Here is a 26,975-nt window from a genome sequence, read left to right on the forward strand (position 1 = left end):
TGGTTTTACATCCGGTGTTGTGTTGTACGACTTTGCTTGTTGATGACGTGGGATACCTACCTACTGATTTTTTTAAAAAGGTTTTTGATGATACAAAATTACGTGGTTCGTCTACCGTAATGGGTGTCCCACAGGGTTCAATCCTGGTTCCTTTTCTAAGTAGGTAGGTATACTTACTACTTAAAGGATTTACCACACTATGTCCAGTGGTTTCTGAGATTGATTATACTGAGATGAAATTATACCTACTGTTCACTGATGAAAAATCTTGAATTTTCAAGACAGCAGTAAATATAACTCTGACGAAGTAAACCGTGCCCTATCGCCTATGTCGCATTAGTTTACTGCAAATAATTTGCCTACTTTTAAATTCAAACAAAACTAAATGTTATATTCAAAATCCTTTTTGACGGCCTCCGTGGCGCAGTGGTATGCTCGGTGGATTTTACATTACGGAGGTCCTGGGTTCGATCCCCGGCTGGCCCGATTGAGATTTTCTTAATTGGTCCAGGTCTGGCTGATGGGAGGCTTCGGCCGTGGCTAGTTACCACCCTACCGACAAAGACGTACCGCCAAGCGATTTAGCGTTCCGGTACGATGTCGTGTAGAAACCGAAAAGGGGTGTGGATTTTCATCCTCCTCCTAACAAGTTCGCCCGCTTCCATCTTAGATTGCATCATCACTTACCATCAGGTGAGATTGTAGTCAAGGGCTAACTTGTAAAGAATAAAAAAAAAATCCTCTTAGCGAGCTCTTTTATCATTTTTAATATGTCACAGTTAGCAAAATTTTGCTTTTAAGTTTTTCATCTTGCGCCTTAGAAGTTACCCCTATATTCATATAGTGTAATAATTTATAGATAAGTAAAACTATTATTTTTCTGTATTTTTTTCCAAAATATTAGGTTCAGTAGTTTTAGATTTCAGAGGAGGTTGATCTATTTTCATTACATCAATTTTAAAATTTAAATAGGTAGGTATGTCAAAAAAAATAATGAGATCAGAACAAGTACTTACTTGTGAACGAAGCCTACTTGAAGTAAATGAATTTTGATTTTTATTTTTGAACGGACTTTCTTTCCACAAGGAGGAAGAATTAATTCGACTCGGCATTTTGTTCACCGACATTCACAGTGACTTTTCAGAGAATTAATATTCAAAAAGCTTTCGCTGAACTGCTGGATCAAGGGCGTCGGATACAGAAAACAGAGAAATCTTGAGACTGCGCGTATTGTGAGGAGGTTCCTTACTCTGGACTCTGGAGCCTTGACCGCCGCACCGGTTGCTCAAATTTATATACATTTTTAATAGTGTTTGGTATTATGTTTTGTATTGAAATTAATTGTTAAAAATGATAAATGGACATACATTAATTAACTAACAGAAAATAAAAAAAAACTGATAAAAAATTAATTACATCGCCATCTAGCGTTGAGTAGAAAGACAAATAAAAGATAATAAATAATATGGCAAAATAATTTTACAAATATTTACTCTCTATAGTAAATTTATTAAATTAGTCCCTTTCCTTTATTTTTTTCTTAAACTTAAGTTTTTTCTAGAATTTAATTCTAGAACAAAATCAAAATTTTAACCTATTCATTTATTACTGTTTAATTTCTCCAAAAGTAAAAGGAAAATTACTTAGTGTGCCACCTATGATTGGATAGAATAACTAAAATCTATAAATAAAACAAAACAATTGTCTATGGCTTTTGGCACGACCACTTGAGTGAAGTTAAATTTTGACAGTTCCAATGTAACAGTGGTCATCTTATTTTTTTATATCTCTTGCATTTTGATACAAAATATTAGTAATTCGTGAAGTGGTATTACGTGAACAAGATGAAAATACGGGCCCACGCACTTCGAGAACGGTGGAATGCGGCCCGCTAGCATCGGTGAGTTAATAAAAATTGTTATACGATCATTGAATGTCCTTATTTTTAACTGATTAAAAAAAACTGTAGTCAATTGCCTGTTAACCTTTTAACTAAAGGCGAGAGACGCGTAATTTGACGCTATGCCGTGTATAATTTTATTACGATTCGCCTCCTCGCCGCATACTTTTGTCTAACTAACCGGCTGTATATTTTCGGCATTCGCAGTGATACAAACTCAAAGTCGTTTACTTATCGTACGTAATTGTGGTGTTATCTCAATTAGTACAAAATTCATATTTAAACCTATCATTGGCTCTAAACTGTATGATAAAATGCCTTAACCGATATTCTTATTTATCTTTAAAAAAAACCGCGATTTTTTTTTATTCGTGAAAAGTTGGCTGAGTGGAGCGCGTCTGCATTTATTTTTACGAAAATGGAACGAATTTGAATTTTTTAAGGTCAGTTTCTTATTCATTTATTAAAAAATACTAAAGCCTAGTTTTCAATAGCATTATTGTTTTTATTTTTTTCAATGGTTTATTCTTTATCTCTAAAGAAATGCTATTGGACTCTAATCAGAAGGCAGTTTATCTGATAGTAGAATTTCTCTTCAACAATTTTAATCTTATTTTACATAACAAAACATTATTTATTTTTTTAAATGAGATAAGAAAATTCTTTTGTTATATTGATTTTTAAAATTTAACTTTATGTTCAGTGTTCTTATTACTTTTTAATCAATTAAAAATAATTACATGTTCAGAAATTATATAAAACATTATTTTTTAAAAATAAAAAACATAAAACATAATTTTTAAAAAATAATCTTTTAAGCCCATTTTTATCTGTTCATGCCCTTTAAATTTTATAGCAATTTATAGATTAAATTAATTTTCTTGAAAAATATTTTCAGTGCCAAATTTTCAATTTTGCATTTCTGAATTTGTGTTATTTCTCCATAAATGATAACCTTTTGATTTAATTTAACTTTTAAAACTGCCATTATATCAACTTCAAAACAGGTTACCACTATTCTTGGTTCAGCAGGAAAAATAATATGGATTAAATTAAAATATATTTATTGACTTGCCTTTTTGCATGACAGATTTTTATACACAAGATAGGTATATTCTAATAAAAATATTTAACATTCAACAAATTTTAAGATATGAATTTTATTTATTATGCTTGCTTTTATAGTGGAACTCTTAGCATATTTATGCCATACAGTTCGTTTCATGTAGGATGGTGCGGGTGACAGTCTTCACTCTTGAAAGTTTGCCATGATTCATGATATTAGTATGTATTATGAATGTCATACAAGCTGTTGTAAAGCAAATACCCATGCTATGCTGTAGCAAATACCCATGCTATCTGAAAAACACTTTAATATCAGATCATAATGAAGAATTTTCATAGTTATTGGTTTATTGATTCTATTCAAGACTACACTCTTTATGGTATCTTTACCAGAAACCTTACAAGACTTAGTTTTAGAGTGAGTCCTACTGATGGCCCTTTACTGTGACAATGGTAGCCATTTAAAATCAGGTGAACAACTGAAGTCGGGCTGCTCAGTAATTGCACTTCTGACAGGTTCTGCAATTAGGACAAACATTTAATTACAATTGCCTCGGTTTTCGCTGATCTGTCAGAAAAGCAACTCTACCACGCGATGGACCCGGCACCCGCACGGTGAATCCATGGAATAATGAGATAAGATATTTGTCTCGTCTCTGAATGGCCAGATATTATTAGGATAAATCTATACTCAAATAGACTATAACAGTCACTCTATTATGTACTTATTGCTTGTTGTTGTGAGACAATGACAATCATCTGCTTCCTTCTAGGAGATGGGATACCCACCATGATACTCCAATGTGGGTTGGCAGGCTTCGGGAGATAACATGAAATTCTTCTATCTTTCTCTGCTCGTGTCAGAACAACACAAGCAGAGAACGGGGAGTGTTGATAGATCGTCAAGGAATTCCTTAACCCTACATATTGTAGTCACAAGTTCAGGACTCTGCTCGGAGTTTTTCTCTCTACCACGCGACGGATCCGGCACCCGCATGGTGAATCCATGGAATGCTAAGATAATCGTGTCACAATCACTATCAGATGTTAATTCCCGAATTTCCCGGGGATCGAACCCAGGACCTCCGCATACCAATGCGCCACGGAGGCCGTAAAATTCACATTCACATTCACAAATCCCGCATCTCGCTCGATATCCTTGGTCCATTTAGTGGCGGGTTGCTATTCCAGCACCTTGGGACCATAACGTTCATTTTTCAATGTGGCTCCTCAAACTATGGCCCTGGCCATTGCCACTTCAACTTCGCTATTCACTGAGCTATATCGGTGACTTTGGTTCTTCTGCGATATTCCTTGTTACGCTCAGAAACTTCAAGCATAGCTCAAACCGCTCCCTGAGTGACTTATTAAGACTGAGCCTTCAAGTCTCGGATCTGTAAGCCAAAGGCGAGGGCGCCCCTTTATTTCTACCTGGTGCCCCTGGGCGGTCGCTCAACTGCGCCCTACCCTAAAACCGCATGTGCTGAGTATGTATACATACTCTGTATGTATGTAGGGACCACCAACTTCATAACTCCAGGCTGAGAAATTTACTGAAAATTTCTTAGCTCAGTATTGACAATTGTATCTCTTGATTTGTAAACTCAAAACGACTCCTGAAAGTTGGGTATCCCCAAATATCAGAGAGTGCATTAAGCTGTCAGTCTGTGTCATTATCATTAGCATCTCATCATTAGTCATTAATAAAATTTAATACAATAACCCTAGTCCGCCAACCCACACTAAACCAGCATGGTGGGTTTGAGCATATCATCTCTCCTGTTATGGGAGCAAAGCCTCACCCTGTAGTTGTCTAAAACAGCGATTCCCGAGTTCTTTTGACTTCAGAACCCTTTTTGTTTCAACATTTTTCGACGGAATTGTTTTTTTTTCGTGAAATCGGACGCTTTTTGGATCGTTGTCCGAAAAGTTCGATTTTTTTTAGGATAATAATATTTATTTAGTTAGAAGAAAAGGTAATTACAAAAATTTTAATGTGATAAATCACATCTCACCATAGTTTTCCTTAAACAAGATAATTGAAAATGAAAAATAAATTACGTCAATTAATATTTATCAAGTGAAACGATTTACAATATGGAAATCTTGAATTTTCGCGGAACCCCTGAGGGTCTTTCACGGAATCTCAAAAGATGCGAGTAAAACCTCGGTCAAAAGCAATATGGAAACCGTAAATATTAGAAATAACTTCAAAATTATTTATAATCTTGCAATATCATTAATCTTTAAAATTAAAGATAACGTGTACATTTATCTATTTTTTATCTTAACTATCACATAATAAGTGTATTATATAATAACGGGTCACCTATGTACTAAAATTGTTGTGTAATTTTGTTTATTTAGATAAGCTAATGTAACCCGCCAACTCGTACTGCATCAGTGTGGTGGGTTGTTTAAATCCCTCTCTCATATGTGTGTCCAATGCTTACCTATTCAATGACGGTATAAATATCAAATTACACCACATTCAAAGGCAAACATACTTCTAAAGAAGACAGACTTTAAAGAGAGCAGTCTATACTAATATTATAAAGCTGAAGAGATTGTTTGTTTGTTTGATTGAACGCGCTAATCTCAGGAACTACAGGTCCGATTTGAAAAATTCTTTCAGTGTTAGATATCCCATTTATCGAGGAAGGCTATAGGCAATATTTTATCTCCGCATTCCTATGGAACGGGAACCACGCGGGTGAAACCGCGTGTCGTCAGCTAGTACTTTATATAAGGGCTAACTTGTAAAGAATAAAAAAAATAAAATAAAAAAAAAAGTGTAGTTAAGGTCGGCGTATATCTGCCTAAACGCAGCGTATAGCTTTCAAAGTGTATTATCTATACTCTGATACTATTATTATAAATCTGGTTAATCTGGATCTTACTGAACTAATTTTGAATATTCTTTTATCACTAGAAAGCTACGTTATTTGTTAGTGTCATCTATACTTCTATAGTAATAATAAAGAGAGGTACAGTTTATGGTATTTTAGGGGTAATCTCTAGATCTTATTAAACTTATTTTGAAAATTCTCTTACCACTAGAAAGCCACGTCATTTATATGTATGTTTTCTCCGTATTCTTACGGGAATGGGAATTCATCATATCAGCCGATGGACGTCCACTGCAGGACATAGGCCTTTTGTAGGGACTTCCAAACATCACGATACTGAGCCACCTGCAACTAGCGAATCCCAGCGACTCGCTTGATGTCATCAGTCCACCTGGTGGGGGGTCTACCAACACTGCGCTTCGCCATTCTAGCATCTTGGGACCCCAACGTCCAACGGCTCTTCGAACTATGTGCCCCGCCCATTGCCACTTCAATTGGGAATGGAAATTACGCGAGTGAAACCGCAGGGCGTCGGCTAGTTGTTGTTATTTCTACTATTGAACCTTATTATTCAACACATATTCTCCCGTTTGTCTCGGCGACCTTACTTACGAGTAGTTCGATGTCGATTTTTAACTTAATTTCAAGGCTAGGAATGTTCGTTGTTCACTCATAGTAGTAATTCAAATGCGCCTCGCCAGATTTTTTTTTATACATATAGAGCGCTACCAAGTTGATAACAATACTTGATCAAAGTCATAGATTTATTTCAATTAGGCTTAGTTTACAAGCGCTTTCGAAACGTCAGGTTATTATTATTAGATCGTGGTGATAATAATTGGTCAAAAACTTGATATTAAAGTTAACATGGTTCCAAAGCGCCTTGGTCCGAGAAGAGCCCACAACAAAATCAGTTAAGGTTTATTCTATCGGTCGATCGCTATCTAAGGGTCTTAAAATGCAGATTTATGCTGAGTGGGAAACCTTTATTTGGTCAGTGCGCTTTTCTTTTTTTTATATAATCTTAAAGCTTAGTTTTAAAATATTTTTCTTTCTTTCAAATGCTCAGTGTCACTAACTCACTAAGCGGGCATTAGAGCGAGCTATGCTCGGAGTATATCTGCGTGATCGAATCAGAAATCAGTAGAAGTTCCGCAGAAGAACCAAAGTCACCACTATAACAAACCAAGTTGCAATGAGCGGGGCACGTAGTTTGATGGACTTTGTGGTCCTAATCCAGCACCTTTGGATTCTAATTATTACTCTAAATTCTAACATTTACTGAGGTTTTACTCGCATCTTTTAGACCAGCGGTTCCCAAAAGGTGTTCCGCGAAATCCTGTGGTTCCGTGAAAGGCCCTTAGGGGTTCCGCAAAAATTCAAGATTTCCATATTGATTAGGACCACAAAGTCCACAAAGGAATACCGGTCCTGCACCGGTAAGTGCAGCGTTGGTCTACTTAGACCGAAGATATACCGCATCAAACGGATTTTAGTATTCTTTGTATAGAAAATCATACAATTGCGTCCACTGATCCGCATTGTACGGATCGCATCGAACGGATTTTATCTACCGTTAAATTAAAAATATGTTTACTGCAATGCGTCCGATACGTACGATGCGGATTTGTGGACGCCTGCCATAATACGTGCTGTCAAAAAACGTGCAGGAGAATAGGTAAAGATATGAGCCGGCCTTAATGCTTCGTTTTTTAATTCGTTACATTTTAAAGAGAAACTAATACAGAAAACGTGTTCTATAAAACACAGGATAACTAAATCATTAATAACAACGTTTATTGATTAAATAATAAAAAAAAAAAACAAGCACCTACCTACCTACTCAGTTTAATGGCTGCCCGGTAATTATATAGATTAATTGATTAAGTGTCTATTTTACAACTTTAGTCGATACAGCAAACAAATACCGGTTCCTTTTCGCTGACAGTTAGATAAAAATGCGATAGGACTTTCACAGTTGCGGTGTTAAACTGAAACGTTTTTTTGCTGTCGGTATCCGCTCCTTCTTTGATCATTTTAATATCTGTATATCTGTAAAGTTTGCAAAGGTTTTTCTTTGACCGTGTAATTGCCGTAGGCTCATTGATGGAACCTCAGCGGTGTCAGGGGGCTTTTTGGCGAGCGCAGATTGCCTCATGAGGCCCAAAGGCCGGAGAAAAGATAGGCGTAACAGCTGTCTAGTCTCCTGTGGTGCCCGGACTTCGGGCTTAGAGGGAAGGGAAGGGTGTTCTGAACGTATTCTTGGTTATTGAAGGACCACGGGAGCGTCATTCTTGACGCTCCCGTGGTCCTGCCCCACTAGCAATGTGGCACGTCGATTCTCTTTCTACGTTTGCTGACTGACGCTTCGAAAACTAGAAAGATGTATGGGTGTAACATTTGCTATCGACAGGTCACGTGATCAAGATCTTTCATTCCCATACATTTTTCTAGTTTTCGAAGCGTTAGCAATCGTAGAAAGAGCGCCACTTGGCTAGGGGGGCTGTTTGGACACCCAAGTCCAAATGACAGTACCTACGACGCCGCGTAATGGTAGGCGTCTACAGATCCGCATCGTACGATCGGAAGCATCGCATTAAATGGATTTTAGTATTCTTTGTATAGAAAGTCATACAAGTGCGTCCATATGCATCGTACGGATTTTATCTGCCGTAAAATTAAAAAGTTTGATGCGATGCGTCCGATACGTACGATGAGGATCAGTGGACGCCTGCCATAAACCACCAGTTACTAAAATCTTTAACTTGCCTCAGCGAGATCGCATTTAAGAGCTATACTTAATTATTGTTTATTAAAATGTGAGATGTTTACGTACACACGTGTAAACGATTATTATAATTGTCTATCAATTAACTGTATTGATAAGATAGTTATCACAACAGAATTTTTTTTATGATAGAGACTGGTACTTGACTGCAGTTACGCTACGCCTGATGAATCCTACGAATTTGCCACTTGCAAGATTATATAATAATACATTACTATTAATTATTTTGCGATACCACAGAATATACATAATATGATACTCAAATATAGATCAATCTACTAATATTATAAACTCGAAAGTTTGTTTGGATGTTTGTTTTACTCTTTGACGGCCGCGTGGCGCAGTGGGTAGTGACCCTTCTGCACGGCCGTGGGTTCGATTCCCACAACTGGAAAATATTTGTGTGATGAGCATGGGTGTTTTCCAGTGTCTGTGTGTATTTATACATAATATACGTATTTATATGTAGTATATAATTGTTTATTAATATTATAATATCAACTATCTGAGCACCCATAACACAAGTTACTCTGTATGCTTACTTTGGGGCTAGATAGTGATGTGTATTGTTTAAGTATATTTATTTATTTATTTATCTATCTAGCCGTAGGCCAGGCGATACATTGCCGATCCGTTTCCAAGCTTATACATGTGCTAGGTATGACCTTTATCATGTTACTTCAAGCGAAAACTTACCGTGTGTAAAGCCGTACCGTGTGTGTGCAAGGGTGCCTATGTCGTTCGAACTAAACAGTTCGAGTGTTCAATTGAAACTAAAAGTCTGTTGCTCGCTTGAGAAATGTTATTCAAAATTAAATAGTTTTAATAATAATTATTTGGTTAAGTATATCAAATCCTACTTGGTTTATATCATACTTATAAAAATACTTTCTCAAATAATGTGTTATTTAATAACAAATGTTATATCGGAAATTGAGCCCACTTTTTAAAACGATACATAAATGATAAATCTACTAAAAGTCTTATACAGAGTGTCCCAAAAATCAACCTGTATATTTTACTAGATTAAGTACTCCATTAGAATCTTAGTCGAAATAATATTCGGAAATTTCGAAGGAAAATAAGCATATTTCATCATTTTCACACCGATCGTAGTGATTTATACTAAATCCACTTTGATGCACATTTCACTGCTTGTCAGTTCCCTTTACAACAGCGGGCTGTCAATGTCAAATATCATTGTTATCATAATTTGATTAGAAGTGTCAATTCCTAATTGTCGTCTGTCAGTTTGACACAGATTATGCAATGAATTTTATGTCAAAAAAATACGAATTATTGCCCACATGTAACAAGTAATTGAACTGATAAGGCAAATATAGATAGATTTCTTTGAAAATTGGCCTCATGAGTTCTCCTTCATTGTCCTAATTTATGGCTAATTTCTAGCTCTGTATCGTTTGTATAATTTGGGCCCGAGTTTTAAGGAGACTGGATTTGATTGATCCTTTGATTTCATTTGATTAGGGACTTTGATTAGGGAAAAGTGCATCATGCATATAATTTATCAAAGTTACAAGCCTATAGCCACAGCCTTCTTCGATAAATCTCCTCGAAGTGACTATTCAACACATCAGCTTTATTTATAAGGTGGTAGATCAAATATTAAATTAACTCAATAATTATCATATTTTTTATGTTAATTTAAAAAAAAATAGCGTGAGAACGTACAATCTGGATCGCTTTCTAACCGATTGACAGACGGTTACACGAGCGATCCGCTAATATCCAACGAACCCGTTTGAAAAAATACTTGATCAAATATATTGCAAAAATTAACATAGATTCCATATAGGCACATAGGTAGATACATAGAAGTGGTTTTAAAATTTTTTAACACATTTGGATTTGTTTAGTTAATTATAGCTTTAGAATTCTTTTTAGGGTTCCGAAGTCTATAAGGAACCCTTATAGTTTCGTCATGTGCGTTCGCGGTTTAGCGCAGAGCATACTACTGCTGGAAAGCTGTAAATTAGCATGAGGGGTACCTACATGTCAAGTGGGGATGATTTTTTTTTTACTCGTTTAATTCATAGTGTGGGGTATCGTTGAATCGATCTTTGAAAGATATGAGGGCTCTTCCACACACATTTTTCGATTTAGGGACCGTTTGTAAAATATTAAGCTTAATTTTTTTTAGAGTCGAGTGTCAAGTGTCCCCACCCTCTACGGGCTAAATGGTTATTTATGAATACGTGAAAAATTCAAGAGAGTAGAGGATATATAATGAAATTACAAGGAAAACTATAACAGCTAAATACCTATTTAAAGTGAAAAATGACCAACTTAATTACGTAATTGGGAATCGAAAATTGCATACTAATTTCGTTGCTAATTAAAAAGATAAATTTGTCAGTGTTTGTTAAAACTAGAAAGTTGTATAGGAATGGGTATGTATATTAATTACGTCTACAAAGTTATAAAAAGAAAATTAAAAAAAAAATTGGGGTTTCTTCCATACATGCAAAGTGAGAATGACTTTTATATCGTCTATTGATGGCTGTGGGCTTCGTTATCGGTATTTTTGTGCATTACGTAAGGGATATTAAAGTGCTGACTTAATCTACGGAACCCTACATTGCGCGTGGCCCGACACGCACTTGGCCGGTTTTTTATAACTAATGTTCGCCCACTAGTGATAATCCTTATTTTAAAATTCAAATCAATGTCCAAAAGATTAGTTCGCTCAAACGGTATGATATTAGTGAGAAGTACCTACCTAAGTTTATCATACAAGATTATCTTTAGAGGTTCAGTTTATGAAATTTCGTGTGAAATTATTATTATTATTGATATTAAATTATTATAAATAATAGCTAGGAATTCAGAGGGTAGATACAATTTTTTTCGTATTACCATATAAAAGATTTACAAATGCAAAAATTAAATCATTAAGCACAAAAAAAGTATAAAAGTAAGTTTATTTCCTTATATTTAATTTATAAAATTATTTGTTCATATTTTTATTAGCTATTAAATGGTATGCTACGAGTACTACTCTTTTTCAAAAGTTTACCAGTTAACCCCTTAATCGTGTCAAATCCCTGAAAATCTTCATCACTCGCGAAAATCGGTACATCATTCACTGTTTTGGTATTTTGGTCTTTATTATCAACCTATTAAAATTAACATCAAATCAATTGAGAAATGCGATCTGCCTACTATATGATTTGTTACGAAATCTCAATTTCGTATATGTCAACTAGCAATACGTCAAAGATAGTGAATTAGCCTGCTGGCAGCTGGCTACACTAGCAATAGCGAGTTAGACACGCGACAGAACTAACTTTGTTATGTTCTCTCTACCCTCTTTTTTATTGTCTCTTTAAATTTTCAGTCCTTTTAATCAATACAGCAATCAAGATCGGATGGATCTGATCAACCCCTTGAGAGTGTGAAATTCCCAATAATCATTCTTATAAAAATACTTCCGCAAATGTATTATTTTAGAACAAATATGATTTGATTAAGAACTTTTAAAGGGCAACAATTCCGTCTTACGTGTAATTTTTTGCGTAACTTTTACGTAACGGACGGATCGGATCAACCCCTCGATCACGTGAAATTCCCAAAAATCATGATGACTTGCGGAAATCGCTATAGGTATCTGTCTACACTATAATAGTAATAGATAGAGATTTTCAAGACCAAGCTTTCGCACGGCCAGGCTAAGTCTAGTCTAGCTTTGCAAAGATTTAATAAATAGAGCGTAACATTTTTTCTCATATAAGAAACAAGTTTAAATGCTAATTTGATAACCAGTCGAGACCTGTTGAATATTATATGTTATATATCTATGTCTATTCCTCAGTGGTTGTGAGTTTTGTGATTAGTAATTCGACTATGCATCATGAGGTCCAGGGTTCGAAGCAATTTATCAATCAAGTCATCAATGGGCCAGAATCGATTCTAGAGTCTTCGAATTTGAGCCTGACCATTTATCCTAAGTTTCAATTTTATTTTATTTAAATATTTTTTCGTAAGAGATATATTTATATATTTTCTCTATCAATATAAATTGTAATTTATTAATTTAATATAAATAGTAAGAAATTATACGAGGGAATATATATTTTTAAGTTAATGTGATGAATTTTATTTAAATAATAATAATAAATTATATTTCAATGCAAACTTAAACGTTCCTTATCGTTCGTTATTAAAATATATATTTTTAAGTTAATAATATGATGAATTTTATTTAAATAATAATAATAAATTATATTTCAATGCAAACTTAACGTTCCTATTATTAAAATATATTAATGCAAATATTTACAATAATTAAATCACAATAATAAAAACGTCACCCATAACTTCACAGATATCTTAACTTAACCAAAAAACCATTACAAAGCACACTTAATAATACCGCCTTTTTATTACACGTGTATAATTTAATTTAATAATAAAAGAATAATGATTAATCATGATTCTTATATAAAAAACTTAATGATTATTGTATCAGCTACTAAAACTAATATAAGCTTAAAAATAAGGCCACCTACTGACTACTCGATCTTACGAGTAGGATCGGTGTGCCTAGTGGGAGTTTTCAATGTTTTCATACCTTTACTATCGCGTTAAAGTAAACACGAGGTAAGTAAACAAGAATTTCTCTGCAGGTCATCTCCTCCCGGACAAAAATCCAGGTGGGGGTACGGGCCTCGAGGCTACGCCTCCTTGCCCGGGTAAGGCGCGGGGGATCTTGTTCCCCCGGTCATGTTCTTCCAGCCCCTTTCGGGGCTGAGACCTTTCGGCCTAAGGGTAGTAGACGATGTTAGTCAAAGTGTCCCGCGCGGACTGCAATTACTCGCTATCCTGCGCTGGGGCGGTGTCAAGTCCGGTATGTGCGTCATCCATCTCGTCGCCATCTTCGTCGCCGTAGGCGTCTGCGCCTGCAGGTTCGGCCACTAGAAGGAGCTCGCGAGGTAGGGGACGCCCGTTCGGCGGTTTCTCGCGGTGGGGTGCGATGCCATGGAGGTGTTGGTATGGTCCGTTATCTGCGCGCACGAACATACGGTGCGCTAGATTCCGGACGAATTCTTCCACGGCGGGCGTCCTGGTGTCTCGGTGTATGACGTCATTCCTGACGTACCTTGGAGCTCCGGTGGCAAGGCGCAAGCACTTGTTCTGCTGGACCTGAAGCCGGTTCTTCTGGTACGCGGAGCACAGGGCGTACCAGGCTGGCGCCGCGTACGTGAGACGGGAGCGGACATAGGTGCTGATGATCTTCAGCTTGGTCCTCAGTGGGAGTCGGGATGTTAGTACCTGGTGCAACATCGACCTGGCCGCCGCAGCCTGACACACAGTGTGGTCCACCATGCGGATCATATTCAGGCTGGCGTCGATGTAGCATCCCAGGTAACGGACTGAGGTCTGCCATGCTATGCCCTGCCCTCGGAGCTGGAGATTACGTAGCGGCCTCCGAATGTTGAATGCTATGGCGGCCGTCTTTCCCACATTGACTGCCATTCTCCACTTGTCCAACCATTCGGGTAATAAGTCCAGCAGACGCTGCATTTTGTTGATGGCGACGATTTGGTGAAAGGATGATGCAAAGTACGCACTGTCGTCAGCGAACAGCGACAATAGTACGTCTTCCTCTCCCTCGCGCAGGTGGTCGGCGAGCGTAGGGATGTCATCGGTGTAGACGGCGTATAAACACGGTGATAAGCAGCTGCCTTGCGGTACTCCTGCTCGTATAGGGCGCGACTGGGATTCCGCTCCCTCTACGGAGACGTGGAAGGTCCGACCTTCTAGGTACGACCCTACTAGTCGTACCATCGCCGGTGGTATGGTGGTATTGGTCAGAAGTTTTGCCAGGAGACCGGTGTGCCACACACGATCGAAGGCCTTCTCAATGTCGAGAAAGACTCCGATGGTGAAGTTTCCTTTATGTCTCTCACTGGCGATGTGGTGCAGTCCTCGTGCCAGCTGGAGCGTCGTGGAGTGGTTGCTGCGAAAACCGAACTGCTCATCGCGCAGTTTTATGTGGGGCAACAAGAATTTATATGGAATTGAAACAGTTGTGCAGTAGTGCCACTAGATGGCGCTGTTTCAATTCCTTTGAAATTCGCGTTTACGTTAACGCGACTGTCACAGTATCAAACTGCCACTAGATCCTCAGTTATCGACGCTTAATTAAGTGAAATTACAAGTCATCGTCGTCGCCAAGTTTGAAAAAGGTGGTTAAAATTAATGATTTCTTACCTATTTGGGTAGGACTTTCGTTATCTTAATTTACGTATAAATTACGTGTCATGTTGTTTGGATCGATGGACTCCTAAACTACTTATCCATTTTTAATCAAATTTGCATACCGTGTGCAGTTTGATCCAAATTGAACCACTACTATTGGTCGATCGTCTGTTGGTTTTCTCTTCACGAGATATGACGTTTTCGTATGCTAGGCCTTAAGGTAAGATTGCATTCAAACGCTAACTTGTCATTGAATAAATAAAATAAATCAGTACAATCAGCTCTAAGCTCTTACAAGGAGCCTGTAAAGTGCCTCTCTCATCATCAATCAACATCACCATTAACAGCCGATGGACGTCCACTGCTGGACATAGGCCTCTTGCATGGACTGACAAACAAAACGGTCTCGAGCCGCGAGCATACAGCAGCTCCCTGCTACCCGCTTGATGTCTTCGGTCCACCTAGTGGGGGGTCGACCAACACTGCGCCATCCATTCCAGCACCTTGGGACCCCAACGTCCATCGACTCTTCGAACTATGTGGCCTGCCCACTGCCACTTCAGCTTCGCGACTTTGGTTCTTCTGGGAATCTCCTCATTTCTGATTCGATCACGCAGAGAAACCCCAATAGCTCGCTCCAAGTGCCTCTCAACACACGACAAATTATTGACTTTGACATTAACAAACTACTGAACATCTGCGAAATAAGCATCAAATAGGTTAAATAAATCACCACGGTCGGTGTGAAAATAATGAAATCAGCTTATTTTCGCTGTTGGCGAATATTATTTCGGCTAAGATTCCAATATAGTGATCTAGTAAAATATACAAGATTTTTAGTACATTTTAAATTTCTGTATCGTTCTGAAAAGTGGGCCCAATTTCGAACATCTTCTAATAAATTTGTTGAAATAAATTAATGTTTGCGATGAGCCTTATTAAAAAAAGTCGCCCGGTTATCTCTGACAATAAAACTAACTCGATCTGCGATGAATATGCATATAACATATGACATATAAAGGTTAATACATACACGTTACATGTATATACTATATACATACGTTACCGGAGAGCGGTGTCTATGAACTTGGACGAATTTAGCGCACGACCTGATTTTTTAGAGATCCTCGTGTCTTCGTTACTTAAACTTCAATCATCATTATCAACCCATATTCGGCTCACTGCTGAGCTCGAGTCTCCTCTTAGTATGAGAGGGTTTAGGCCAAAGGCCAAAGACTTAATTTAAGTTCGTAATATATTTGAACGGTTTTTTAACGTCCGTTAAAAAAATTCTCGTGCGATTGAGGGCGTAATATCGAGTTTGAAAGTGTCAATAAATAATAATTGAGAGAAATTTCAAGATCCCACGATCTTTTTAACCGATATCAAATTAAAGGAGGTTATTAACTGATATCTTTCTCTTTGCATATATTAACAATTGACAGTTTAAAAGTGTCACTGTTATCACACAAGGCGGAAGTCTCGAGTTTGATTTCCTTCGCGTATTCCCATGCTTTTAAAGGATATTACGCGTATCTACGTTAATATTTTAAAAAGAGGAAAGATTTGTATTTTTATATCATTATTCATCATTATCAACCCATATTCGGCTCACTCCTGAGCTCAAGTATCTCTTCTCTCTCAGAATGACTTCACACACGCAGAAGATTGAGAGAAATCTCTGGTATGCAGGTTTCCTCACGATATTTTTTCCTTCACCGTTTGAGATACGTAATAGTTCCGGGTAATTTCTTAAAAATGCACACAACTGAAAAGCTGGAGGTGCATGCCCCGGGCCGGATTCGAACCCTCACCCTCCGGAATCGAAGGTAGAGGTCATATCCACTATCACGGTTCTTAAAATAAACTCAAAAGTACTAGGCCGATCCGTGCCGTGATATGACCTCTGTCTCCGATTCCGGAGGGTGTAGGTTTCAGTAATGTGCGTTTTTGAGAAACTAAATATCACGTCTCTCAAACTATGAAAGAAAAATATCGTGAGGAAACCTGCATACCTGAGAATTTTCTTCATTCTCAGCGTGTGTGAAGTCTGCCAATCCACAATGGGCCAGCGTGGTGGACTACTTCGCCTCACTCCTCCCATTCTGAAAGGAGACTCGAGCTCTACTGTGAGCCGAATATGGGTTGATAATGATAAGGATGATGAACATAGTCTATATTTTATCCCAGTAGTCCCACGTAAGTGGCGCGAAGGTAACCACGAGGTTCTGCTAGTTTTTTATACCAAGGTTTGAGTAACACTCTGTATAAGCGCATTCTTAATAAGTTAACACTACAATGTACGCAATAAATGGCACGTTTGGAACCCTTTTTAACATTAATTTTAAGTTTTCGATTTTACTTATCACCATAACAACATTACCAGGACTATTCTGTATAACCCCACACTGAAGAGAGAGAAACAGGCGATTTCGAAACTTACACTATCGAATTACAAAAACATATTTACAGATTAACGCTACTGATGTTTCAAAAATGCTTGTGAACTAAGCCTACTTAAAATAAAAATTAATGTTCAAAGGCGGCCTTTTTTCTGGCAAAATAAATATTTATATAAAATGTCGGTTTAAGTAATAAGGATAAATCTATTGGTAATTACTATAGGCGCATGCCAGCTAAGCTTCTAGTCGGCATATATTTCTGACATAATTGGCTTGTCACCGCCTTTGGCCCATCAATTTAGTGGTTCGCTTTTTAGTGGTTTTATCTGACATCTGTGTTTTATTATAATTAGCAGACGCACCGCGGTTTCACCTGCGTAGTTCTCGTTCCCGTTATCATCTATATATAAAAATGAATTGCTGTTCGTTAGTCTTGCTAAAACTCGAGAAGGACTGAACGGGTTTATCTTATCTCGTTCTTTAAATGTTCGTGGAGGTATAGGAAAGGTTTAAAAAGTGAGAAAAATTATAATAATTGCCGGAAAAACTATAAAAACCTTTTCTATTACCCATACAAACATTTAAGAGTCAAGGGGTCAACCCCCATACAACCTCACAAACATTACCTCTGAAATGAAATGAAATGAAATGAAATGAAATTTTATTATTTTATAGTTTTACAGTCTCTGATGTGGCTGAGACCTTCTTTTAAGTTAAAACCTGTATCAGAAGGTCTCGCTCTTCCTTAATAACAAATTTAAACTTAACTTAACATGCAACATGCAATAAACGCTGGTTTATGTGCGTGCGTGCGTGCGTGTGTGTGTGTGTGTGTGTGTGTGTGTGTGTGTGTGTGTGTGTGTGTGTGTGTTTGTGTGTGTGAAATTGTATCAGATGTTGTACTTAATATATGTATGTAAATTTATTTACGAATTTTTAGGAGATCTTCGCTTTGATCATAGTTAAGCTCTTGCAAATACGAACTTACTTTATTTTTACAGTCATGCAAGTTTAATGGATAAATATTTATTTGTTTGTTTATCTTACTGTATAAAAGACATGACTGTTTTTTATATTGTGTCGCTGCAAATACTGTTTTAGAAGTAACCATACGCAATGCAATAGTATTTGTTCTTTTATTTATCCTGCTCTGATCAAAGCGAAGAGACTTATGTAGTTTTAGAGTAGCATTTAAAATATATAATTGCCTTACTGTTAGCATTTTACTTAATGAATATAATAGATCAGTAGGAAATTGGTAACATTTAAAGTGCATCACTTTTAATAAATAACGCTGAGCTCTTTCATCCTCAATAAATCGCGATTTAGCGGAACCGCCCCACAAAGAAATACAGTAAGATATGACTGATTGGGCTAGAACTACATATACTTTGGTAAGCAATTCAGTAGAAGCAATATGCCTGAGCTTTTTAAATATCCAAGTCAACTTTCGTACTCTGTTGGCAACTAATTCGATTTGGGGATACCATGATACATTCTGGTCAATAATGACTCCCAAATACTTGGTTGAAGAAACTTGATCTATAAGAGGACAAGAACAATGTTGACTATTGAAATCGTTACATTTGTGAATTTTTAAGCTAAAATCATTGTCAGGTTGTGTATTATTGTTTATAGAAAAGCATATATAATTACTTTTATTCGTATTTAGAGTAAGAAGGTTCAAATTAAGCCACAAGGAAATCCTAGCGAGACCTTCCTCGCTACATCTTTTGACTTCTTTCCAAGAGGACCCCGAAAAGACAATAGCAGTATCATCGGCGTAGCAGAAAACTTTAGCGTTTTTAAGGTTTAGGTGGCATAAACCATTTATATAAGCAAAAAACAAGGTTGGACCCAAGACACTTCCCTGTGGGACACCGAAAGATATGTTTGACACTTCACTAACATATTCTCTTATTTTAATCCTTTGCTTACGGTTTGTCAAATAGTCCTGCAATAATTTTAGAGGAGTATCTCTAATTCCCATATGATCTAGCTTTTTCACAAGATTTCTCTATAAAATATTAGTGTATAGAAGTATAGACTAGTAGTATGTAACTGATGGCTTTTCATGCTCGTAACGGGGGCTCTTAGAGGAAACGCCCTTAGAAAGTAGTTTTGCCCATCTCTTCTGCTTCTATCTTCGGGCCCCATTAGGCGATGCTTCTGCGCTCGCCCAAAACTCCCGATGACGCCGCTGAGGTCCCATTAAGGAGCCTACGGCACTTACACAGCCAGGAAGAAGAAAAATTACGGGGTTGTAACACTATCAACTTTTAAACTCCGTACTGAGATTTATTTTCCTAAAAATTTCTTAAAAGAAAGAAAAAATCAGTTTCATAAGCTCGACCCCGAACTTGACCCATGATGTCGTGACACTAAGCCACATAACCACTGGACCAACGAGTTATTGTCAAGATAATATCTATACTAAAGCCCAACTCGATGTGGAATGTTTATCAACAAACAAAAGTTTTAAACGTAACGTAATCATTTATATAAAATGTTTTTAAAAATATATTAACTATACCTAATTGTTCTAAGCATATTAATCAAATTTATATTCATTAATTTAAGAACAAGTAAATTATATCGAAGTATCTGTTAATCCACATTGGGCCAGCGGGGTCACTGGTGGACTATTGGCCTAACCTCTCTTATTCTGAGAGGAGGCTCGAGAGCTCAGCAGTGAGCCGAATATAAGTTGATAATGATGATTTTTAATTATAATTAGGTGTGAAGTGACTAGCAATTTATACCCTCATTTGTTAGATGGTAAATAGTTCACAATAGATATTGAGTATAGTGAAATAGTTTTAAGTTTAAAGCCAAGCGTGATCAAGTTAAGGTGTTAGGAATCGAAAATTAAACCGAGTCCGTAATTTGTCATCACGCCAAACGCGGTGGGCGTACGCTTTTTTGTCGTTTTTGACCATTTAGTGTCGGAATGCCGTCTAAATGTCAGCTGTCTAGATATCGAGAGGAACAAAGCGAACAAATAAAATCGGTTATTTTAACCGATTCCTAACTTTGATCAAGGTCTTGGGAAATTACAGCCGTTTTCAATAACCGATAATATTTTTTTTTGAAGATGAAGATGATTTCGAGGATGTTAAAGCTTCAATAGCTCAAAGGTAAGAGCGGTCGGACTCTTCACCGCGGGGTGATGGTTCGATCCCAGCGCCGTTGGTCTATTGTCGTACTCACTCCTAATACAGTATTTCCCGACTAGTTGGAGGGGAATGGGAATTATTGGCATATTTAAAAGATATGGCAAATATTCTTTAAAAAAATCGGTGTAGGTTCCAGTAGGTATCTCTATTTTACAAAACTGTTTTAGATTTCAGCATGCTGACGTCTTTAGTTTTTGGTTAGTTGTTTGCCGTGGTTGAAATGACAATCCGTCAGTTATGTAATGCTTTTATATCAAACTAGCGGACGCCCGCGACTTCGTCCGCGTGAAACTCGATGTAAACTTTTAACTACCCCTACCCTACCCAAACCCTACCTTAAACCTACGCTACCCCCTACCCTACCCTACCATACCCTACACCTACCCTAGCCTTTCTAATATTATTAATATGAACTTTATACAATAACAATAAAGCTCAAATTGACTACGTTTTAGTCAAAAAACATTTGTATGGGAAAAAGAAAAGGGTTTTTATGATTTTTCCGGCAATTATTCGAATTTTTCTCGCCGCAAAAACCATCCTAGAACTTCAACGAATATTTTAAAAAAGAATTGGCCAAATTGGTCCAGGCGTTGTTAAGTTATGCACTTACCAACGCATTTTGCGATTCATTTTTATATTATAGATACGAGTAATAATGTCTTTGTTTGTTTGTTTTAATTGGCTTATCTCGCAAACAACCTATTATAATATGGTTGCTAGAACAAATTTTACGGCGAGTAAAACCGCAGACTACAGCTAATATATTCATAAAACAACTTGTTTCGGCGACTACATACTTGAACTAATGGAAGAAAGATAATAAGCTAGACACTACACTACAAAATACGAGTAGGTATGTATACTCGTTACATATTACTAGTGTTTAAACTTTTAAATCCAAGTCTGGGTCTAAGAAGGACCTTGATAGAACCAGTCCACGGCGGTTTAATGCCTCAGTTAACAGGTTATACGATTCAGATCTAGGATTGAATTGATATCACCAAAACATGATAATAGAGTGGGTTGGCCACGCGTTTGCGTTAACATTGGGATAAGTCCCGTTTTCTTAAGACGGACTAGGAAGTGTTTGCTTCCTAGACCATCCTTAGTAGTTGAAGTCATTCGATGACGCCTACTTTTTTTTTAATAAAGCCTCAATTTGTTGATATATTTGTCTATGTAATTATGTATATGTACAAATCAGGTATGTGCACATATACGATTTGACAAGCAGTTTCGGCATTTCGTTTCGTTACCGTATAAGTTAGATGTTACTTTACGGTTTAATTTTTTGGAGTACACGCCACTCAAAAGACTAAAGTGTTAGGCTTGTAGATAACTTAAACTAGTAATCACGCAAATAGAGTTAGAGTTAGGTAAAGGCGTGTAGAGATTGTTTGGAGCTCCATGAGATGTGAAAAAAAATATCACATCTCATGAAAATTTAAGCTGTACTGTAATGCAAGCATGTGAAATAAAGCGAATATATATTTTGCATATTGTAATTGTTACTTACTTTACGTGAAAATGTTTTAGGTGATGTTTTTCTATTTAATATTATATTGCTAAATTGTCTATTTCTGAACATCGAACTATATTCTCGGAACGTCAGGACTTGCGAAATAAAAATCATATTTACAGTACACGTCCTGAATAATTCCGCGATCACAGTGTCACTAGCTATACATTTCTATGAGGACGCTGAGTCTTGATTGATCACACGCACACAAAAAAGCAACTGAACCCGTATTTCGGGGCAGATTTAATGAATATTTTAATGATCAACTGACAACTCTTGTATTATTCCAAACAACTCAACGCTGTTACAGCTTTTTATTAACTAATAATGTAATATAAAAACTTATTTAACTGATTTGTAAAAGGACGGTATCAATTAGGCATGTGAAGTTATTTTCGCCTACACCGACTTGTTCGAGATTGTCGCACCTCATTTTTTCTGCTTAAAGAAACATCGCTAGACCGTTCCATAATTTTCTTTCGTTCCTGACTCTGCAGAAGTATTTTATAGCTTTAGTTAACAGAATAATTAGGGATGTGATTCCGTTTTTTTTATGTTCGTTTTTTGATACAAATTTTATTAAAATATTAACATTATTTCTATAGGATGTTAAAAATAAAATGTCACTAAAAACGTAGTTGCCATGGAAATAACCGATGTCACATCGCTGTAACTACAGAATGCAGGGGCCCTGATGTTAATTGTGAAAACATCTCCTTTAACCACGACCCGGGGATGACGTCCGGACGTATGCTCTCTCCCAATCGATTAAGGGGGGAAAACTGGTCCCAGTGACTAAATAGTAGCGGAGTAAAATGTTAGCTTGGTTAGGACCATATAGGATGTATAGTATAGGATGTTAAACCTGTGCCTGTATTATCACCGGTAACCATACCGTCAAATCGGACAGCAATGCTTTTTAGTGGTAGTACTTCCCCGAATGAGCTTTGTCACAAAAATCTCAACTGCATACTACTAAAAAGAGTACTGTACCGATAAAATACGGACTACTGAAAAAAATCACTTAGCGTTACTTTCAATAATTCCAACAACGTCCCACTAACATAATTTTGTTTATTAGCGAGAACAAATGTTCTAGAATGTTCTGTCTATATGTTTCTTTTCTACGAAAGAAACGAGACACCCTTAGAATAAACTGTCGCTTGAAGTTGAACTCCAAGATGACGTTCGTAAAGTAGTCTTAACCGTTCAAGTTACATGGCCCGAGCAAAATTCAGCATCTGTGCATATCGTCAAGACTGTCCTCGTCTACATCAAATCATGGTCACAACACAGATCTATTTTTACTATGAACTTCACAACTTTGAATATCGTTGTGTGAGTGTGATTGATCTAATAGACAACAAAAAAATAGATAATGAATTAACAACCAAACCAAAGAGCTCCATTATAATTTACACCATTCAAGTTATAGTTTTTTTTTTTATATAAATCGTTATCAAATAGAACGCTATAAGTTTTTGCCGATCGCACGTGTAATTTGATAATCAACAGGTAATTTTATAAGCTTTATCCACGTGGGTAAATATTTTTTACGAACTCGATGTAGGAAATCAATTTTCCTTCCGTTATCGTACAACGCCTTCTCGTAAAAACCGCATGAAAATCCGTTTCGCAGATATATTCGTAGAAGGGTAAGCATATATTACACACCCTAACCGTACAACTTTTTTTTTGCATGATTAGGTAATCTCTGCTCATCACTCGCCCTTCCAATACCTAAGCTTATGTTTATTTTTTTTCTTTATTATATCTTTATTATTCTTAAGCATGTCATCCTGAGCATTTTGTCTTCTAACAGCATACCCTACTTGGTCATGTCACCCTCTTTGAATTGAATTTGTTTTGTAATTGAAAAGCAGGAAACCTTTTTTCGTAATTTTTATTATTCCTGTGAGCTCTTTAGAAGAAAGAAGAAGAAGAAGAAGAAAAAACTTCTTCTTCTTTCTTCTTCTAGCTCTTTAATGATACACCAGCAGCTTCAGCGGGGGGCTTGGGCGAACGTGGAAGCTTTGCTATAAAAAAACACGTACGGGAACAGAACCTCTTTTCTTAGTCTTTTTCTTCTGAACGAAAATTTGTGGGATCAATCTTGACGTCCCTATGAGCCGAGAGTGAAATCTATGTAGAAAATCGAGGAACTCGTCTTCGTCTACAAGGATGACTGTTCATAGTAGGTCAACCCCTAAAGGAACAGACGTGTTAATTTACGGTACAGTGATGCATTTGGTTGCAGAGTGATATGTCGACGCGCAGTAGCGCGAGCGCGATCCGAGCGCGGCGCGGACACAAGGAGCGCTCCAAGAACTTCACCGAGCTGGAGAAGCGCACGGTGCTGGAGCTGATCGCGCGCCACCGCGACGTGCTGCGGCAGGGGCGCTCCAACAACGCCACCAACCGCAGCAAGCAGGTGACTGCCGCGTGTCCGTTTCAGCAGAACGAGCGCCACGAGGAGCGCTCCAAGAGCTTCACCGAGCTGGAGAAGCGCACGGTGCTGGAGCTGATCGCGCGCCACCGCGACGTGCTGCGGCAGGGGCGCTCCAACAACGCCACCAGCCGCAGCAAGCAGGTGACTGCCGCGTGTCCGTTTCAGCAGAACGAGCGCCACGAGGAGCGCTCCAAGAACTTCACCGAGCTGGAGAAGCGCACGGTGCTGGAGCTGATCGCACGCCACCGCGACGTGCTGCGGCAGGGGCGCTCCAACAACGCCACCAATCGCAGCAAACAGGTTACTGCCGCGTGTCCGTTTCAGCAGAACATAAATATTCAGTCTCAGACCAATTATTGTATAGGACCTGCCTCGCTAGACGTTACTTTTCTGTCACAGTATATGATCAAAGATCTAATGCGATTATAAAAACTGTCTCTATGGAATCAATGTTAAATAGTTGTAATCGTGTTCGTCGGTTAAAGAGCTCCGTAAAAATACCTTTTTGTGTAATTGAATTGTGTAAAAAACGAGCAAAAACTTCTAGTTTATAAAATATATACTAAATCTAAGCTCTTCTTTTATCTTCAGAAAATGACAGATTTTTAAAAGCAACTGCTGAGTTATTGCTTGTGTTTCTAAATCTTCTATATCTACCCTGAAAATTTGCAATGAATTGCGTTAATTGATGATGCTTCCGTTACCTATAATTTTCCTTAAACTAAGTATTGGCGATAACCATCGAATTCCAGCTTCACTGATAGGCACTACAATCACCATTACGTTCACATAATCGGCTTATCAGTAGCTACTATGCTTATTGATACTTCTTTTTTATTATATAAGTACTGGTTTAAAATTGTCACTACGAAAATAATGTCAAAAACCGTTAATTAAAGTAACATTTATGATTTTTCTTATAAATATAAAAATTCATGGATTGAATTCGACTCTGTGTTCGTTTGAGGCAAAAATTTTAAAATTGTAACATATAAAAAAACACGTTAAGATTCTTCAAATCTACTTTTCGAAACTACCACTGAGGTAGAGTACCACAGACAAATTGAATTATAAATTACAATCGTACATGAATGATACTAAAAATCCGAATATTTTTACTGTCCCGATGAAGCTGTTACATCTCTGTGCTTTGAAAAGCGCGCTAAGCTGTATCAAATAGTGATTGTTACAGAATCAAAAATTACCATAAGTCTGCCAACCCTCACAGGCGCAGCGTGGAGGATAACAGAGGATAACAGAGGATTTGTAGCTTAGACCCAAAGCTACAAATCCTCTGTTATAAGGACGTCTGGCCTTATAGTAGGCCACTTAAACATTGATGAATAGTAAGAGTAGTACAAACTATATGCTTTATAGGAAGGCTCAGAGTCACTCAGCGGACGATGAAGCGAGTTATGCTCGTAGCCCTGCGTAATCGAATCAGAAATAAGGAGATCTGTAGATACAAAGTCACCAATATTTGGTAATGGGCGGGGTACATAGTTCGTAAAGCCGATGGACGTTTGGATCCCATGTGCTGGAAACAGAACCTCGCACCGGAAAGTGCAGTTTTTGTTTTCTGAATGTGTAAGTGCCGTAGGCTCCTTAATGGGACCTGAGTGGTGTCACCGGGGGGTTTGGGCGAGCGCAGAAGCATCTAGGGGCCCGAAAGCTGAAACAGGGCGGAATGACTCTCTAAGGGTCCGTCTACAATCGGCGTTGGAATCGGGGGTGTAGTTGCAAACCTTTTTTTTTTTTCTCTACAAGTTAGACTACAATCTCTCCTGATGGTAAGTGACGATGCAAACTAAGATAGAAACGGGTTAACTTGTTAGGAGTAGAATGATATCCACAGTCCTTGGCGGTAGGTACATCTTTGTCGATAGGGTGGTAACTAACCACGGCCGAAGCCTCTCACCAGCCAGACCTAGACCAATTAAGAAAACCTCAATCGGCCCAGCCGGGGATCGAACCCAGGACCTCCGTTTTGTAAATCCACCGCGCATACCAAACGCCACGGAGGCCGTCAAGTGGCCTCGTTTACTTGCAGTGTAGTGTTGAAGATGGACCGATAACATCAAACGGGTTACAGGGACTGATCGCTGATGGCTTGGGACCGTTGGGACCGTGTTGTTTGGAAACCTTACAAAATGCCCATGTCCAGCAGCGGGCGTTCATCGGCTGATAAATGATTACCTAAGACTTCGGATTTTAGTCTCTCGAACCAATGTGCTATTGAGGCGCCTAGTTACTTGGATCTAGTATAAAACTTTGCAATAATAATTGTTATACAAGTAGCTGAATAGACAGTACGAGTGCGGTAACACGATACTGTGCGCTGGCTAAGTGATTTGCCTCGTGGAACCGTTCGGTATTGTAAAGCTTCGGCTACACTATATATTGTACAAACTTTTTCATATTTATTTTAAAGTCAGTGTCCACGCTCATCAAACAAATATTTTTCTGTTTTCGAAATCGAACCCACTGCTGTAGATGCAGAAAACGGGGACGGTACTCAAAAAAAAGTGATTTGGGTATGTTAGGATATAAATGCGAAAGGTCATCACGAAATCTCGAAAACCGCTTGACGTACAAAGATGAA

At 37.7% G+C, this 26,975-nt stretch overlaps 1 protein-coding gene across 3 annotated transcripts in view; it reads left to right on the forward strand.

Moving 5' to 3' along the window:
• Nucleotides 1–1,739: 1,739 nt before the first annotated feature.
• LOC112048241 (uncharacterized) overlaps nucleotides 1,740–26,975 on the forward strand; it is a 32,331-nt gene continuing 7,095 nt past the window's right edge. Inside the window, exons 1-2 of one of the 3 annotated variants that reach the window (XM_024085706.2) lie at nucleotides 1,740–1,900; nucleotides 24,182–24,355. In XM_024085706.2, coding sequence (XP_023941474.1) covers nucleotides 24,188–24,355 — 168 coding nt within the window. In that variant the 5' untranslated portion in view covers nucleotides 1,740–1,900; nucleotides 24,182–24,187. Of the gene's footprint in view, nucleotides 1,901–2,019; nucleotides 2,344–24,163; nucleotides 24,356–26,975 lie in introns of those variants that run through there. The other 2 variants (XM_024085707.2, XM_052886873.1) reach the window with 2 other exon arrangements.

This window comes from Bicyclus anynana, chromosome 18, assembly GCF_947172395.1.
Source record: "Bicyclus anynana chromosome 18, ilBicAnyn1.1, whole genome shotgun sequence".
Lineage (NCBI taxonomy): Eukaryota > Metazoa > Arthropoda > Insecta > Lepidoptera > Nymphalidae > Bicyclus > Bicyclus anynana.